The 18,592-nt window shown below is 40.6% G+C and overlaps 1 protein-coding gene across 15 annotated transcripts in view; it reads right to left on the bottom strand.

Moving 5' to 3' along the window:
• Window positions 1-18,592, bottom strand: part of phldb1b (pleckstrin homology-like domain, family B, member 1b) — a 105,848-nt gene that overhangs the window by 27,783 nt on the left and 59,473 nt on the right. For 12 of the 15 annotated variants that reach the window (XM_042414792.1, XM_042414794.1, XM_042414787.1 and 9 more), the window contains 3 exons: window positions 3,128-3,445; window positions 1,583-1,729; window positions 1,282-1,419 (listed from right to left, as the gene is read on the bottom strand). In XM_042414792.1, the coding sequence (XP_042270726.1) occupies window positions 1,282-1,419; window positions 1,583-1,729; window positions 3,128-3,445 (603 nt within the window). The remainder of the gene's footprint in view (window positions 1-1,281; window positions 1,420-1,582; window positions 1,730-3,127; window positions 3,446-18,592) is intronic. The other 3 variants (XM_042414796.1, XM_042414791.1, XM_042414801.1) reach the window with 1 other exon arrangement.

The following is an 18,592-nucleotide window of genomic DNA, read 5'->3' as shown; positions in this document are numbered from 1 at the left end:
ACCTAAAGTACAGAAACATCATGTCTCTCGAGTGCTGCTCCAGTTTCAAGCTCGGGAATCAATTGGTGATGGCTAAACTTGCTTTTATGAGCTGTGTTGGAGCAAAGGTGGCTTTACCCTGTAGCGTTATCATTTTGATGTGAAACCACTGACAGGAGTCTCGCTGAGAAGCTCAGGTGAAGCTTTGAGCAGTTCTAAGAGACACCACAGATTCATTTTTATACCATAATGCCAAAAATCTTATTGTCAGTAGTAGAACCACAGATTCAGGGAGAATTTATCCACCAGGGGGTTCCACAACATTTTCATGCCAAACGTTGATGCTATTTCATGAGAAGAGTTCCCACATAAGATTACTTTTGTTCTTGGATATGATTAGACACAAAACCCAGAGACACTTATCCACTTCACTTATCTTCCAATAAAACAATCATGTATGACACCTTAATATTTTGTTGGGAACACTGTGGAGCCCTCACAGGAACACTTAAGAGCTGCAGACTTTAGACTTGGACACAATAATAAATCATATTGTCTGCAGGTCTGAAAGTTTTTACTGGAGATGAATTAGGCGACAATATTACCAAGAAAAGGCAAGAAACTAAGCTGCTAAATGTGCTTTTACTTCCCTCTCTGTCTTTCTGTCAACTGTTATGTGGTGGCATGCTAGTGCTTCACTTGTCAACTACTAGAACACTGTGGTAGAAGTCTTTTGCAGAACCCGTGCACTACAGAACCAAAGACTACAGAGTCAGGTTTCCTGGCCTGCAGGGTCTGTCATGCAGACAGTGAAGAAACAAGGCGAGCAAAATGGGTCAGAGATATAGTAACTTTGAGTGCTGAAGAAGCAGAGAAGGGATTAGGGGTTAATGGATGACGGTTAGTCAGCGGTATTGAGCTGAGGAGGAAACAGGGATGAGAACTGACCTGAGAGCAAACCACTAAGCTGAAGTCATGCATCAGAGAACACCCAAGAAGGTAAATCCAGTCCTTTATTAAAACCTTTATATGGAAATTATCTGTACAATAAATCCAATTCTCCAAGTCAGGGAAGCTTGTAACAGACAGGAATGCTGACTTGTGTAGGGACACCAACAGTGACGAACCAGTAGGGAATGTTTAGGAGACTGTAAAAGCACAGGCAGTGAGTGTGTGTGTGTGTGTGTGTGTTTTCTCTCTTTCTTAAGTGTGAAAGAATGTGTATAACCTCAGCAAACATTCGAATCCCGTACGCTTGCAAATAAAGATTCTCCTCTACCCTTTATCCTCTGCTCTCTCTACCTTGTCTTTCTCCCTCTGAATGGCGTTCTCAAGCTCGTCTAGCTTGTGCTGCAGCTGGGTGATGATGTCCGTTTCGGCCTCTATCTGGTCGAGCTCTGCCTGCCTCTCGCCCTGCAGCAAGGCGCGCTCCATCTCTGCCTGAAAGAGTGGACAAGTCACAGTGTTACACCAGTGAGCAACCAGGCTAATAACAGGCTGAGCTCCAACAGAGTAACCATAAACTACAAAACCTGTCCATAAAAATTAGACTTTACAGATTGCACATTAAGTTCAACAAATTCATTTCTATTGGCATCATTACCTCTTGTTTGGACTCCTGGAGTTGTTGCTCCAGTTCTGTCAGACGGTTTTTGAGCTCATCGATCCGAGCCAGAACGCGAACCCGCTCGTCCTCCAGGTAACCCAGCTCCAGTCGACCTGCGCTGCCTGAACTGGACGAGTCCTCGTGCTGCAGGGAGAGAAGATAAAATCAGCTCTCAAAACAGGAAGTCAAGCCAAAGGGGGGAAAGGGAAAGACAGATACTAGTGTTTAGAAACCTTTGCTGGTCACTACTAAACAGAGACAGAAGAAATAGAGATAAGATTGAACAAGGGTGTCATGATGGATAAATGAGGTTTATGGAGGAGCTGTTGTAAAATCGGGATTCCCACAACATACTGTAACCCTCACAAACAGCCCCAGAAAGCCAATAAAAAGGAAGCAAAAACAGAGGGGGTGCAGAAAGTAGCTGACTGTAGCTCAGTAAATGCAAGAAACACTTACAGTGACTGACTCATTTGTTGATTCTAGCGTCTAGATGTTTTAGACTTAGGCATAAATGCACTACTAAACACACTTCTTCATCCTCCTGACACTTGTTTTCTTTGAACTGGTCATGGACTTGTAGGAAATAGGAGTTAACCCTTACATAGCACGCATGATGTTCATATCATATGCACCTATATGAAACAACATTCTAGATAATAACAGTGGCCCTGCTCGCCCTAAACAAGAGTAAAATACCTTTTAGAATAAAGGTTATTTCCATTACTTTGTAAAACTCAAACTGTTTCTTCACAAAACAAACTGATATAACTTTATGAAATGTAAAGAATTTTCTTCTTTAGTATTCAAATGTGCTGTATAACCGCTGTTTTAATCTGAGCCAGGAGTATGTAGGTTTTCATCCTAATCAAATACTGCACTCTGTTTGAAAATGTACCAGTGAGTGAAATCAGATGATGTAAGGAGCTGCTTTTTCATGACTTGAAGAGCAATAGAGTGTGAGAGCAAAAGGCAGTTTAAGATCCCAGCAGTTAACTTACAAGCCAAGAATCCATCAGAAGGTTACTTGACCCTGTGCTTCACTGTGTGATGTACTGTGTCGAGTACAGTTGTAGCGTCTGTGATAAAAGCAGAAACAGCTAGGCAACGCAACAGCTGTGTGGTCTAATGAAATGTGCAAATCAGTCTAATCTGAAACTTTTGTTCTGTTTGTTTGAGAGAGGTTGGGAATGATATATTCCAAAAAAAGATATGAATATATGTTTAGAACGAAAACCTGCATTTTCCTGGCCTCAGTAACCCATGAAAAAGAACTCTATCTGCTCTGTATGTGGAGAGGTTAAACCTGATATGGTAGGATTAAGCACTGGCTTATATGAGTAATGGCTAGTAAATGAATTATAGTGAAACTTTTCCTTTGCTTGGAATGACTCTGAATCCCCTCAAGGATCCCTGGTGGTCCCTAAACCTCACATGAGAACCACTGATTCGGCAAAGCCAAGCACATTGTTTGCACATGCTGGGTTCCACAGCGGCATGCAGAGCGTCTTTGGTGGGGGGGGAAAAAGCATTCCCTCTGACCTGTCTGTCTCCATTGTGCAGTGCTGATGCTGTGCTGAGAGCAGGAGATGTCCTCACCTCCTGATGAGTGCTCTCTGTACTACTACACTCCTCCTTAAGGTTCTCCTCGTCGCTCTCCCTCTGTCTCTGCGCCAGACGTAGCGTGGCTGAGGACGGTGTCCCTCCTAGGACATTCTCCATGGACGGTCTCCGCCCCGAGCCATCTCCCAGCCCCCCGGGGAAACCTGTCCTCCCTGAGCCCAGAGGGTCCAGGCCAGGGGTCTCTCCTTTGTTGTATTCAGCGCAGAGGTTTAGGATGGTCTCCAGTCGCTGTCTCTCCTGTGGTGAAACACAAAAAAGTACATCAGATTAGGGTTTGACACAGAGGGGCGTCAAAGTGCGAACTATCTCCCCTCTGTAATGGATTAAAACCTGAGTCTATGTTAAAGCATAACGTGCATGAAAGGCTGCTAAGATACCCAATTTAAAACAGTGAATATCTCACCGACAAGCTGTATCCAATTTTTAATAAAGGGCCAATATTAGCTTCACTTTTCAACACACTGATATATCCATATAAGCCTACATCAGATTAGATCCTGCTGTGGTAGGGAGTATGTCCCTTCTATCTCATTTCCTGTTGGTGAACTGGGTGGTGGGGTTGAGCCAGCGACAGATGACAATCTGAAGATGGGCGGCTCACACAGAGGAGCAGAGAGCAGGCCTGATGCTGACAGAGTAGTAGTAGTATAACTGCCATGGTCCCTGATATCCTACAGTATGTGACTGAGCCATAGTCCACCAAACAACCCAGAATGAAAAGAGAAGTTCTGTACATCCAGTGGTGATAATATAAATACTGGTGATATTTTTGCAAAAACTAAATATCCTTGAATTTTATTGTAAAATAGAAAATCATACTAAATTATTATGGTGTTGATCTGTGACCCACTTCACTCATTCAATTTAACAAATACATTATGGAACAATTTAACTAACATGGAATAAAAACTCAAACTGACCAGCAGGTGTTACAGACTGACAACTAGTGTGAAACCCAATCTGATGCTCTAACACTAGAATAAACCAAGTAAGATTAGCAGGATGTATTTGCCACCCAGTTTTAATTTCAGTATGAGCCGACTGTCATGACTTCTCTAACCCCTGAAACAACACAGCAGCCCACACTGCCCTCTCTCCTGGGTGCTGCTTGGGAATCAGACTGTGTGACTGGTTGTCCAGCTGTCACTATGAGAGGTCAGCCCACCTATGGGAGCCCCAGTAGACTGGGCCAACATGTAACCTTTGAACTCTGAATGTCAGCTGCTGAACCCCTGGGCTGCAGACACAGCGTCTCTGAGGTCTGCAGAGGCACACAGACAGCAGCTACGCGGCACTGTGAGTCTTAAAGGCGCACACCAAGTGTTTGCTTCATAGTCTCATTGGTCAACTTAGCTGTTTAGTGATGAGAAATCAGACGACATATTCAAAAAATTCATTTCATCAATTCAGTTCATCGAAATTTGGTTGAGAGCTCTGGAAGAAGCTAGGAAATGGATCATGAGTTACAATTTTGTTTCTCTCTATTATTTGGTATGTAGTCCAAAACCAGTTGGGAAATACATGATAGGGTAGATTTTTTAATAAATACTAAAAATAAGTTGTGTAGTGTATACATATTCAATAAGTTTATATGTGAATATGTTCTGTTATGGGTTAACATACACTTATTTTCATAAGGATCTTTTAGTTACTGCAAATATGAACAGTATGCTAATTATCTGTAAACATAGACAACATAAAATATCACAAGGCTAACTTTTTAGCTCACTAAAATTTGCCACTTAAAGTGAGCCTATATAACTTTATGAACAGTGGCTACAGTAACCACACGTGGCAATTATTCAAATGACAGTAAATGATAAAAGGTAGTTTAACAGTGATTGTTAAACTGTAGCACAAGTAGAAAAGAGTCATAAAGTCAGGAACCTTACTTTCTAATGTCAGTTACACAGCCATATTTGTAAAAAGTTTGCTCATTTGAGCTAAAATTAGCCACCATAAGCTGCTGGTCACACTGTACCAGACCAAGTAAGCAACAAAATGCAACAGTGTATTTTTAAGAGAATGAGAGTGATGTTTCTTCTTTCAAAAGGTACACAGCCTAACTTTAAGGTTTTATGGGAGAAGACAGTTCTTGGGTAATGAAGCAAACACAACTCTGCACATGTGCTTTTTGAGCCTAAATCCAGTTTCAGCTGGTTTATCAAGCCAATTCAATACTGATGAGTAATGTCTAGAGATTAGTTAGGTATAAAATGGTCAAATTTAAAGAAACTGAATGCTCATACACTTGGCAATTCAAACCAAAAATATCACAATCAGCTTTCAGTCAATCAGTCAAACCATGAATTCATCAGAAACACCTCCGCAGAAAGGCATTTGTTCTCTTGTTGTTAACAATAGACACGTTTTTGGAACCAAAGATGCATTGTGTTATTTTATGCTCAATTAGTTTCTTGTTGCGTAGGAACATTCAGCAAGCCAGATTGTTCTCCCCCACAAACAAACACCCTGGTGGATCATCTCTCTCAGACTGCAGTGGGCATGGCTTTCCCACTGAGGGAGCAGCTGCATGATTAGGAGCTCCAGCCCCACCATTAGCTTCAACCTGTAATCTGGGACCAGTTAGCTTTTAACTGAGTGGGTGGGAGTAAAAGACCCCTTTGGGCTGCAGAACAGTGCTATATATTCACTAGAAAAGAGTCAAACTTCAAACATTTACTGGCAAGTCTACAACTACTCATGAGTCCTCCCACTCAACATCTGCTTGCACACACACACACACAGATTAGACCACTCAGCATCCTGAACGTCTGTCTCGTTTTTGTCAAGAAAACTGATTGAAAGCCGGCACTATCATTGTCTCATTTGATTGCCAGACAGCCTTTAGGCTACCAAACCTGTATGATGGATGAGTCGCGGGATCAGAGACAGATTTTACCATCAAATGTGTTTGGCTTCAACATAAATCAACTTGACGCAGCATCAAATTTGACACTGGTGCACAAATTATGCTCTTAATTAACTGCATGTTGACAGATTTGTATGAATCCCGTATTTTCTGTGTTTTCCCATTTGGCTCTTTTAAATGCCAGAGGAATTTTTACGCTCAGGTTATTGCTGCCACAGGCACTAAAAAAATCCTTCAGTTTATAAGTCTCCAGGTCTCTCCGTTGACATCATTATCAGGTGCCTTAAGGCTTTGAGAGCTGGGAAGTCAGTATGTTAATCCAAACCTTTTACCAGATGCCAAGCTCCAATGTCCCATTTGGAAACAGTGAGGTTTTGCCTTGAAAAACAGATATTTCCGCAATTGTTCAATGAGGCTATGCAAATGTAGGCCTTTCCATTTTGCCCTGGTGAATAATTGAGAAACATGGCCAGAAAAACAGTACATAGTTTCTCTTTTGATAAACTTTTTGAGGTAATATAAAGGGGTCTTGGTTTGCTTAAACCCTAGTATCCCAAACATTAACCTAAAACATGTCAAAGACAAATCACCTGGAAAAAGGAAGAGACTCAAGGTGTACTCACTCTCATGATGGATGCTTTGAGAAGCAGCTCAGGCCTTGAAATGAGGCACACATGCAAACCAAGCCAGTTTAGCCAATGGACAGATGAACAAATACCGGCCTTTAGAAGCCAGTTACACCCCCATCCATGACACCCCCATAACAACAAACCCCCATCCCCACCCCTCCTCTGGGAGGATTGTAGGTGATAGTGACAGAGCTCCACGGCAACAGGCAGTCATCAGCTGCTTAGAGAAGTTTCTTGAATCAAACCAATGGGCTGGTATTACATCTGAACTGTTTTCATTGTGCATGTATTACTGTGCATGTATATATACACTTCATGGCAGGTAAATGAAATGACAAACTGTTTACTGAACCAACAGACGCCCCATGTAAAACACTGGTGGTAAATTTGGCTAGCTCACACACAAATTTGTAAAATGACTGACTTCATCTGTTGGTTTTACAAAGCAAAATGACATTCCCAAATGTGGGAATATATCATAATCCTGATTCTGAAACAATGAATGCAGAGAAAATGATACATGGAAATTTGCTGTTAAGGGACACAAAGTCCAATATGTGTGTATTACTAACTGTTACGTTATTTCTGTTAATTCAGAGTAAACAAACAGCCAAAAAAACATGACGCAGCAGGCAAAAGAATTAACATTAGCATAGCTGAGGCTAATTTTACCAAGTAAAGAGAAAGTGATATCTTTTAAAAAAAACTGTGGTATTTGGTATATTGTCATTAGCCATCTTCTCCTTCCTACTTAAGGAAGTCTAGCTTGCTAACTGCACTGCAAGCTAACTTGACAAAGCAAATTATGTAAGTGATAATATTAATATATCACAGTGATGTGTTATTGCCACTGCAACTAATCTAATACATCTAGCTAGATACATTAGCTACGGTATTATGACATATTTATATCAAGACAGACCATATTTAGCTAGCTTACAAGTTAACGATATCTTAACACAAATGCTATTAAATAGAAATGGTCCAAAATAAAGAATTTAGTCATGTCTATCTGAAATTTACTAGGATAATAATCAGGTCAAATGTCTTTTTTTGGTACTTTGGTAACTGAGTACCACGTCAACTACATCAACTCTTGATTTAAGAGTGTCTCATTCCACCTGACAAAAAAATTTAGTGTTATTGTCTACGGTAAGCTGATCTGTACCAAGCGGATCTGTATCTGTTCACAGTTAAAACAGCCTCTGTGAGTCCTGCTGTGTCACCAGGGCATTAAGGGAAAAGCCAAGTCACAAGTCTGAAACCACCAACAATGTGATACACACACAAACACACACAGCTTAGTTCAGCCATGTTTGCTAAACACCTCCTGAGAAGCACTGTAGTCATACACTGTAGTGATATTTAATAACCATCTCCTTGATGACTAATGCCAGCTATCTGCACAGAGTTTAACATGGACTGAGTGCTTAATATATACCAGAGCAAATTGGCAAAGAGAAACTGACAAATATTTCCTATAAAATTACCTGAAATGTGTCTCAAAATCCATGAATTCCCAAAGTTTCCTTTAACAGACAACTTCAAAAAACAAAGCAATAAAACCTTACAGTAGGTTATTCTAGCTGCAACAGTGGGCTTGTGTACAGCTAGTGCAAATCCCATAAATGTGAGTTTTCATGAAAAGCCCTGGTACAGGGTGAAAGTCCTCTAGACTCTGTGTCTATCAGATGGGAGGGGGTGATACATCCAGACGACCATGGGGTTATGGAGGAATGCCTGGTTCCCAGAGTTCTCCCAACCCCAGCCTGCATCCTCCCCCAGACACCGGTCCACACATTCCACAGCCGACCACGTCTCACCTAGTGGGTGGCTCTCATGACAACTGGGTTTGACAACGCCTTGTAACGCCACATTTTGAGTTTGAAGCTGCTGATGATCCTGTGTTCTCTAGGCGTAAAGGAGACATTTTGGTGGCAGGTGCCCCGTAGTTAATCAGAGTGCTGTTGCTCACGGCTGAAGTGATTGTGTTGTTGACAAGTAGCACAATTAAGTACAGCTTGCTACTGATTACATGTGAAATAAAAAGCCAATTTTAATGTTCGATGTTTGAAGTCAATGATTACTCTAAAATTAAAAAATGGGGGAAAACTAAACTGGGAAACAGTAAAACTTCGATTTAGCTATAAATTCTAAACATGGAAGGGCATAGGGTATTTTCCTGGGAGTCTGATACTGCTCCCCATGCCAATAGCTTGAGACCCCCTATTTTAAAGACGCCATCATTAAGGGACCTATTTGAGAGCGGGTGGAAGAGGACCACAAACAGGAGGAACGATGCGTTTACTATTTGTTTTAATTTTTTGCTTAAACCACTGAAAAATCTGTGAAGCTAAAAAATAGTGTCAAAAGTCAACAAGCACAAACTCTGTCATGGCAGTTAAGCAGCAATATCTATCTAAACTTTGCTAATATTAGCCACCATAAGTGACTGCTCATACCAGACCAAATATGAATGTAGCAGCAAAACCTCTGACAGTCTTGAATCTGGAAAGGGTGTATTTTAGTGCTTAGGAACTCAACATGTAATTTGTAAGAGGCGGAAAGTGTTATTTCTTCCTTCAAAAGACACAGTTTTGCTTTAAACTCATATTATTAAGTTCACTTCTGTCTCCTCTTTGTAGTATTGGATGCAACAGTTGTTATGTTAACATTTTCTATAATAATCCATTCATTTATACTCATATGTGCTGTGGAGAGTTTTCTAATGTGACATCCTACATCTCACTGTCAGTTTCCTCATTTAGTCAGTAAGCTCTCCTCACTTTACTCTCTTCTTTTATTTTCATCCTCCCAGCAGTCAGCATCTCTTCCTCATGTCTCCTTCTCTCCCCTGAGAGTCGGTGTCTCCTGTTTTCTCTCATGCCCTTTAATGTTTCCCCCTCCTCTTCCCCTCCTCCTCCCTGAGCACCCGGGGCAATTCCCCGTCTGTGTACCTTTGATCACACCAGTTACTTTTTTAGTGCACAGTCGTATTCTTCTTTGCCGCCTTCACCTACTGTACGTCACAGGCGTAAACAAATCTCACACACATAGTATATCCAGAGTAAACCGGGAAAGTTCAACAAAGCCTTATTTTCTACATATATCTGCAGGCAGGGAAAGATTCATACTCGCCGTCTGCCTAACAGTCTGCAAAACAAACCCCATTCATGATCAGACTCGGATCCTTGGAGGGTTCATCGTGTTCAGGTCCCAGAGGAGGAACAAACAGATGATCCTAACAAGAGACATTTTTATTTTACTTCATGCTGCTGCTTTCTTTTTCCACTGCCTGTGGAACACACATGAATCAAAGCCAGGCAGGGGATAGGACAAGCAGGCTCTCCAGCGGCAGCAAACCTCTCTGGATAATAAGCTGGTGGTCCTCCATGTTGATGTCGTTGGCACTGATCTCAAGATGAAACTATGGAGTTGTTGCTCCTGGTGGGGGTGGCTGGCATTTAAACAGCCGAAGCCTCTTCAACTGGGATCCAAGCCCTGGAGTCAATTCTCAAGTGAAGACTGGGTTCCAGTTATCATGTCAAACACTTCCAGCATAGAAATGAGAACATCAAAGACTAGATACATGATTAAAGGCTAGATGAGAGTCGTATTTTCACATTCTCTAAACACTGCTGGGGATAATAAGCGGGCTTATGGCTTGATTATTATTATAGGATACAGATAAGAGCAAGACTGCAAGATGTACAGCCAGTTACATCAGCTCTCTTAAGTTAAACAAATTGCTGTGCACACGAAGTTATGAGATTAAATATCAATATCCTCCCAAAAACTATAAGTCAATAGCAGCTGGTACTGGTTGGTACAGTAGTCAACCACTGCACTGTAAAGTATATCCATGAGATAGTGTTTAGCCAGAGGAGATTTAGTGAGCATACCAGCCAAAGTAAACAACAGTACCAAGCAAGGATGCACACAGCTGCCTGGAGCTCAACAGCAACGTTTCCTTCCAAGGACTTCTATGCAAATTATGATGTATCATTATTAAACTGTCTGCAAATAGTAAATTTGACAATATTTAAGAAAAATATTGCTTACTATTCCCAAAAAGTTTCTAGACATCATTAATCAAAATTTTATTGTTGAATTCTGTTTTGCTTAAACAGTTGGTTTATGTAACAAAATAACAGCTTCTAGCTTTCAGAGCTTTGGTTGATTAAAGGAGAACTCCATCAATTCCTTTTCAGTCCAGAGAAAGCTGCACAGTCTGATTAATTGCCTCAAGTGATGTAATTTGAGTCAGTGTCGGTTGGGACAAAGAAGTGAGCTTACCAGACCTCTGTGGCCCGCTCCTCATCTCTGCTGGAGGTTAGTAGCCTGAGGCTAAATTAGCCGCAACAATTCCAAATATTGGAACCAACCTGTCAATGGTTGAGTTGCACTGTGGGTAAAGTAAGCTCCAACTTTTAAACAAGGAAGAGGAATGAGCGGAATAAAAAAGACCATGCCCGACAACGAGTCCAACCATGTTATAGGTGCAGTGTGTAGAATTTAGTGGCATCTAGCAGAAAGGACTTGGCAGAAATGGAATATAACATTCATAAGTATGTTTTAATTAATGTATAATCACCTGAAAATAAGAATTGTTGTGTTTTCGTTACCTTAGAATGTGCCCTTTATATCTACTACAGAGTAGGTCCTCTTCTACAGAGCCTGCCGTGTTGCAGCGCCATGTTTCTACAGTAGCCCAGAACGGTCAAACCAAACACTGGCTTTACAGAGGGCCTTTAACATTTTTCACAAGTTTCGTGGCCACCGTAGGTTCTCCTACACAGTTGGAAGGGAAGGGGGAGGTGCATTCAGTTTGTTGCAACCTACAACCTCACCACTAGATGGCATAAATCTTACACACTGGTCCTTTATAGAAGCGCAATGCTAAATCGGTGGAGTACTCTTTTAATTGATGTATCTACAGAAAGTTACTCAACAACAAGCACATGAATCAATTAATCATTTAAGTAATTTATTGCTAAACATGACTAAGAGTCTACAGCCATGCTAGCAGTTCTGTGAGGCTGTACTTAGCAGTTATCTGAGCAAAATGCTAACATCAGCATGCTAATATGCTTACAGTGACAATCCTAATGTTGTTTAGCAGGTAATGTTGACCACCGTCATTATGTTACATTATCTTACACATGTTAGCATGCTAACATTTGGTAATAATCACAAAACACAAAAGTACAGCACAGCAAGTGCAACGTTAACGTACAAGTTTCTACCTACCTGTCAGGTTTACTACACAACTGAGATTTCCACACTCTGCAGGTTATGTCATTTCACCTGCAGTACATGTAACATATTTCTCAAGCTCAGGTCATAAAAACTTCCCAGTAAGAAAGCAGCCTAAAGGCCTGAAAGCCCCCCTTGTTAATGTAAACCACAGCATCACATGTAGGTAAGGCAATCCAGATCAAAACTAAAGACCCACCACAGGAACATCCACAGTCTATTTAAATCCAGTCCGAGAGCAACGACGGTCAGAGCTTTGTTAATATTAGCAGCAGCATCAGTTACCTTCACAAGAGAGGCCACGTTGTTGAGAAAGCCTGGCTTCTCTTTTCCCAAAGCGAGCAGATACACCAAGGCCTGCTCCCTGCTCTGGTCTCGTGTCAGTGCCGGTACAGTCCTGCTACCACTCAGCACATGATACCGGTCCATAACGCACACACTGTACCCTACAACTGTGTGTGACAGGACTGGAAGATGTTGCTGCCTTGCGTCTCAGTCCACAGAGCTGTGCTTCTACACTGACTCCTACTGTAAAGTGATTTCACAACTGGCTGTGCTACTTTGGGACGGATGGAGAACAGCCTACACCCCCTACCCCCCCTCTACCCAGGTCTTGTGAGAGGTGGTGAGGAATCTGAGTGAGTGGGGGCAGAGTTACTGATCATAATGTGTAGGGACCTCCTAGAGCGGGAGGTGGCTTGCTGGCTGGTTCTAAGAAAAGGAACAGGGCTAACTTTATACACCAACTTTATAATGCACTGCTTTCACTTCACTTGAAATAGGGTGTTGGGTTCAATCCAGGCAAAAGGTATAATTACATGTGAAAAATTCTAGGTGTAGATAACAAGGATCAAACAAGCTTTGAAGTACTATTAAACTTAAAGTTTACTGCACATTTGTCCACAGTCTAACTTCAGCAAATACATGTAACCCTATGAAGTGCTTTGTAATGCGTTAACCATCAAGTGAAAGCATATAAACATAGACCTGCAGACAATTATATTCAGTTTACTGGTATTATAGTTTGCTAACACTCAGTATAAGCTAAGGGAAGCCATGTACACAGCATGGTAAAAGGTGTTGCAATGTTCACATTGATAAAATGTGAGTTAGTAGTTTAAAACTCACTTGAACAGCAATAATAAGGAACAACTTTAGCTTACTAACTACCATTTGTTAGCTAACTACTAACTCTTTTAATCAAGAAGTTAAAGGATGGGTTCACAATTTTTCAAGTGTCTTAAAACAAAGTCTCAGCTAACAAATGAACATGTTATATCTCATTTGTTTAATCTCTAAAAACAAGTTGTGATTTTACGTGGGGTTAAGAGCCAGGCTAGCTGTTTCCCCATTTGCAAGCTAAGCTAACCGTCTCCTGGCTCCAGCTTTATATTTAACAGAGATATGAGAGTGGTATCAAAACTTAGTAACTTCTCAGGAAGAAAGCAAATAAGTGGATTTCCCCAAAATGTCAAACTATTATTTTAATGGCATGACAATACATTTTTCATACCCTCAAATTTGATGTTTTTACATTTTATGCTCCAATTACAATCATGTCTGTTCAGTCTTAATATGCTTATGGTGTTTATGATGCCCTGTGAACTTTGTTTCCTATGGATATCCAATGAATAATGAAGACTTCTAAAGACTACAGACTTCTAAATAAATAACCATAAAATAGTGAAATAATACACAATATATTTGTTCAACCCAGCTTATTATTATGAGGTGTTCCATCCTCTATATTTCCACAATAATAGTTTATTGCAGATCATCTTTATTTTTTTTTTCCATGAAGCCACTTTCTATCAAGCCGAGATTTTTTTTGATTATTTCAAAATGTCATTGTTATATAATATATTTTGTCTGTATTTGTTCATATTATTGATTATTTATTTATTTATTTATTCATTTAATAGTGAACACTTTGGGTCTCTATAATTTCCAAGCAATATATTACCAAATACACAATAATTTACAATCTGCTTATAAAATGGTCCATGAGGAATTACACGTATGACAAACTGGGCATGTTTAGGAGGCGTTTCTAATATTATGGCTCATTTATTCTCTGATAACCTTTTCAATGCAATTAGAGACATTGCCATTATCAGTGTGGGGGTGAATTTCCACTGTTCTACGGAACAGTTAGACAACCCCCTCTAGTGGAGAGATCACCAAACAGCAGATTGCGCCTCTGTAGCTGTGACAGAACATATAGTATTAAAAAACATGACAAATCAGCAAAACCAATTGTATAAAAGAAATACTGTGTCAAGTGACATGATGCATCCTAATCTGGCATTTGTTTTCAGTGGGGAAAATCCACACGTGGCATATTTGTTGGTGCTGTCTCAAGACTGGATTACTGCAGCTTTCCTTTGGACGGGCAGAGAAACAGATTTATCGCTGTCCCAGATAAAGAGCCATAGAGTCTCCTCCGCTGTCTTATCTGTCCGAGCCCGTCTCTCTTTTCCTGTTTCTCCGTCTTGCTTAGTTTTCAACCATAGTGTTCCAAATCATAATAATCTGCCTAAACCGCTGACACAAACATGCAGATGGGAAGGCTGATTCTGTCCTCTAAATATTTACTGCTTCCTTTTTCTCTTTTTCTTTCTCTCTCTGCCCTAAATTACAGTAAACTTGACTGCAGTTGTGCCAAAACTCCCCCTTCAGCGTGGATACAGACACAGTCAGAGGGTTTCTGCAGTGTAGGTACTGGATATATTTGGCTGCCTAGGTGGGCAGGTTTGGTGTCCCGCAGTAGCTGGATATATTTGGTTATGTTCTGCAAGATGCTGGTATACACATGTGGTATTCCATTTGACAGTGTGAGGGTATATTTGGTCTGCTAATCCTCATGGACAGTGGCAAAGATGCCAACCATGCAGGAGAGACTTCTGTCCCTGTCACGCACAGCCAACATTTGTGACATCCTACTGGGCTGGAAAATGACAGGGAGCAGAGCAGACACCAAGAAATAAGACAGACAGACGGGACGGGGCAAGACTGGTTCAGGTGGTTGGTGGTGTATGATGATGATGAAGGCCAGAGTTGAACCTCCTGCTAAATGACCGCTACATTCAATCTGCCTGAGGCGAAATATCCGGAACTGGAGGCCCAACCCTGATATTTCAAGGGCAATGCCACAAAAGAAAAAGCATTCTGTATCTGACGTATGCAGGCCTTTATAAAAGATACATTAAGCTATCTGTGACTTATACCGACCTCCAGCAGCAGTTACCAGTAAGGACTGCAACAACAGATCTCCTCCTCCACAGGACTTTGGCTCAGAGTCCCCCCACTCCAGCCAGCACCAAACAATCAAGTCTAGCCAGCTAATTAGAGCGGAGATCAAACAGATGCTACTTGCAGAAAGATACTGTGTTCCTCTCTCTAACTCAAAAGAAGCAAATGCAAAACTATTCTAGCATCTTTGTCATTTGCTATTCTGGGTTGAGAGAGAAGCTTTGTGGCTTTTAGCAGCTGAAATGTTTTGCAGGTGAAGTATGTTTTGCTACAAAACAGAAAAAGAGGCTCATACCGGTTTAATCCAATATGTTAGAAGAGTGACGAGGTCCCCTCATTAAAAACAATGCTGTAATCCTAACTAACGTCACAGAAAAGATGAGCTCATCTGTGGTGCACAGAAGAACGGTGTGTTCACGTGTGTGTGTGTGTGTGTCTGCCACAGACTAAGCATGCTGCAACTCTGTTCATATGCCAAGTGTGTTTGCCAAGACAGCGTGTCAGTCAGACGGCCATGTGGAGCGAGGAGTGCCAGGCTGGACAGCTTGGATCGGATGGACACGGGAAAACAGTCTTCCCTGCAGACCGTCCATTAGAGAGCGCTTACCTCCAGGCTCCAAAGGAAAACATGATTTAGCCTAATTAAATGTTGTTTAGCTAGTTTTCTCTGTCGTTTGGCAGCCGTATCACTTCACTTGTGAGGATGTTTAAAGGAGGATAAAGGCTGTGATCTTTTTTTTTTTTTAAAAGGAGTACTTCACAGATTTGACTGTAGAAGTTCAGTTTGCTCGTCACGTGGAGTACTACAGTCTGGAGGGAAAGCACCGAAGTTTGAAAAAATAATCCTGATCAGGATTATCTCTGCTTGAGCTTGAGGCTTAAAATTTTCACAGAAAATAGCTGAATTTAAAGCCTGAAATATTAATACATTCAAATAAATATAAACATAAATCTTAAGTCAAGTTCCAATTACTACTTTCAACCAAATGTCACATGTGAAGACCGAGAACTCTCCCCAGTATATGACCACCTGCTATCATATGACCAAAGTACCATACTTAGGTCTTGTGATGATACCTGAGCATCCCCATGGCAACCAAGCCAATGGCATCAAATGATGAAGAATGTGACACGTGGAAGTGGATAAGTGGAACTTAAGTCAAGATGTTTTTGTCAAACTACTGTTTCCAAGGTCAAGAATGAACTTTCAAGTTCAACATTTTAATAATTAATATTTATAAATAACTTTTAAGTGGACAGGGTGTTCAAATATTCATAGCTGTACCAATAAGACTGGACAGAGGCTGTTCTTAAAATAAAAATGTTGCTTACATTGTATTTCATAAAAAAGTATTCAGTACTTTTTTAAAGATTTCACCTTGTTAGATTAAAAACACCTGAATGCCACACTGTAAACGCTTCAGGTTAAATACTACACTGCCAATGAGGTATCAATCAACTATACAGTGTAACAGAACTGCATCATAACTTAGCAAAAAGTCCATTGTCATTCCGATAAATCAGTGTATGAGTGTATGAGTGCAGCTGCAGTCTCCCTGCAGCCTGCTGCTGCCTCTGAGCTGTGTACTCCTGCTCATTTCACAATAAGACTCTTTTTTTTTTCCTCTGAACAAATTTCTCTGAGATTCTCTCTTCACATAACTTTGTTTTTTGGTAATCAGTTGTGTGAATGAGTAGCAGGCTGTGTGTGAAATGATTTAAACGCGGACGCTCTGGGGCAAGAAAAATCTGTCATGACAGTGAGTCAACTGTGACTAATTACAGCCCTGCAGCTCCACGCCCTGCCTCCTCAAAGAGCTGCGAGTTTTCTGCGTTGGAAAAATATAATAACATAACAGGCTGCTGAGGAATCTGCTGTCTCAGGCGGCCCTCGCTGGTCCCTGTATGCCTTTCTTATTTACCTGACATGAATGTGTTCTTGACCTTATATGCTAAGAGCTATTTGCACATATCTAATGTCAATATTTTCCTTTATGCCTGTAGTTGAACTGGTCCAAAGGTTGTTGTTGTGGCTAATAACCTCTCAGGGTTTGACTGATTAGGGTATTTGAAGGCTAATATGTGTACAAGAGGAGCAGGTACCCTGTATTTTATGTCATGTCAAGAGCAGTTTAACTCTCCGCACACCTTCAGTGGTTGCTATACTGTCTTTAAAATAACAGCTAATTACCAAAAACACTGAACAGCTGAATGAATTAAATGTGTAAAGAAAATAAAAGTGAAAGTATTCCGCATGCTTATAGATAGAGTCAAAGTCCAGATGTGACCAGCAGCTGTTTCACTAGTTTCTTACATTATGATTCCTGAAAATGTGTTTCAGGTGTTTACGATCCACATTCAAAGATAAATTAGTATCCTTTACAGCACTTGTTATCAGAATTTCAACCTTTTATCACTTTTATAACACTTGAGAAGTAGAAAGTTCTTCCAGCAGTGTTTGTTATATTGTATACCATCACTCAGCGCTCTCTGTCCTGTACAGCTGCTGACATGTTTGTTAACGGCGTCTAAAAACAGAAATATTACATAAAAACAATATATCGTTTTTTAAATATGCCATCCCCGTAGAAACATGGAGTAAAACATGATATACTGTTAAGTGAGGTTGTATGTTGTTGTTGTTTTTAGTAACTGTGCTAAAGTCAATGCGATTCTGACTGAAAAGAACTCAGAGTTCTGGTTTCACTTCATCTTTCCATAACTGCGGTGAGAGCTAAAAACTCCTAACCAGAGCTAAACCAGTACTGGATGTTTGAGACTGATCCTCATACCGATATGTGAGAGCTTACTGGTTGAGATGAATACCTGATAACTGCAAAGTCCACAGTTTAATTCCAGCTGCAGACCTTGCGTGTTGTTGCATGTCATGTTTCATGTCTCTCTGCACTTTTGACTGTCAAACACAGGCCAAAAAAAATCTGCTTAAAAACATTTCGTCATTTCTAAATACATTTACAGAGCTATATATGACGATTTAATTGGTTTTTAAATGAACTGTGACTAAGATATGTACTGTCTGGTGGACAAACTATAATAGTAACACCTCGCAATCATATTTTTGGCATTTCTGTACAAAGATATTTTTTGCTACTTATCAGCTGATCTATATAAGCAGATAGGATATATCTGCAATCAGCCTCTGAACACTTTTCACCAGTTTTCTGGATTGACTGACCTTCATGTCTTAAAGTAATGATGGACTGTTGCTTCTCTTTACTTATTTGAGCAGTTCTTGTCATAACATGGATTACTACAGTACTGGAATAGGGTTATTTGCTGCCTCAGCACAACACAACTGACGGTCTCAAATGCATTAAGAAGACGAGAAATTCCACCGACTAACTTTTGACGAGC

The sequence above is a fragment of the Thunnus maccoyii genome, chromosome 6 (assembly GCF_910596095.1).
Source record: "Thunnus maccoyii chromosome 6, fThuMac1.1, whole genome shotgun sequence".
NCBI lineage: Eukaryota > Metazoa > Chordata > Actinopteri > Scombriformes > Scombridae > Thunnus > Thunnus maccoyii.
The sequence above is the reverse complement of the archived record's forward strand: the minus strand, read 5'-3'. Positions and strand labels throughout refer to the sequence as shown.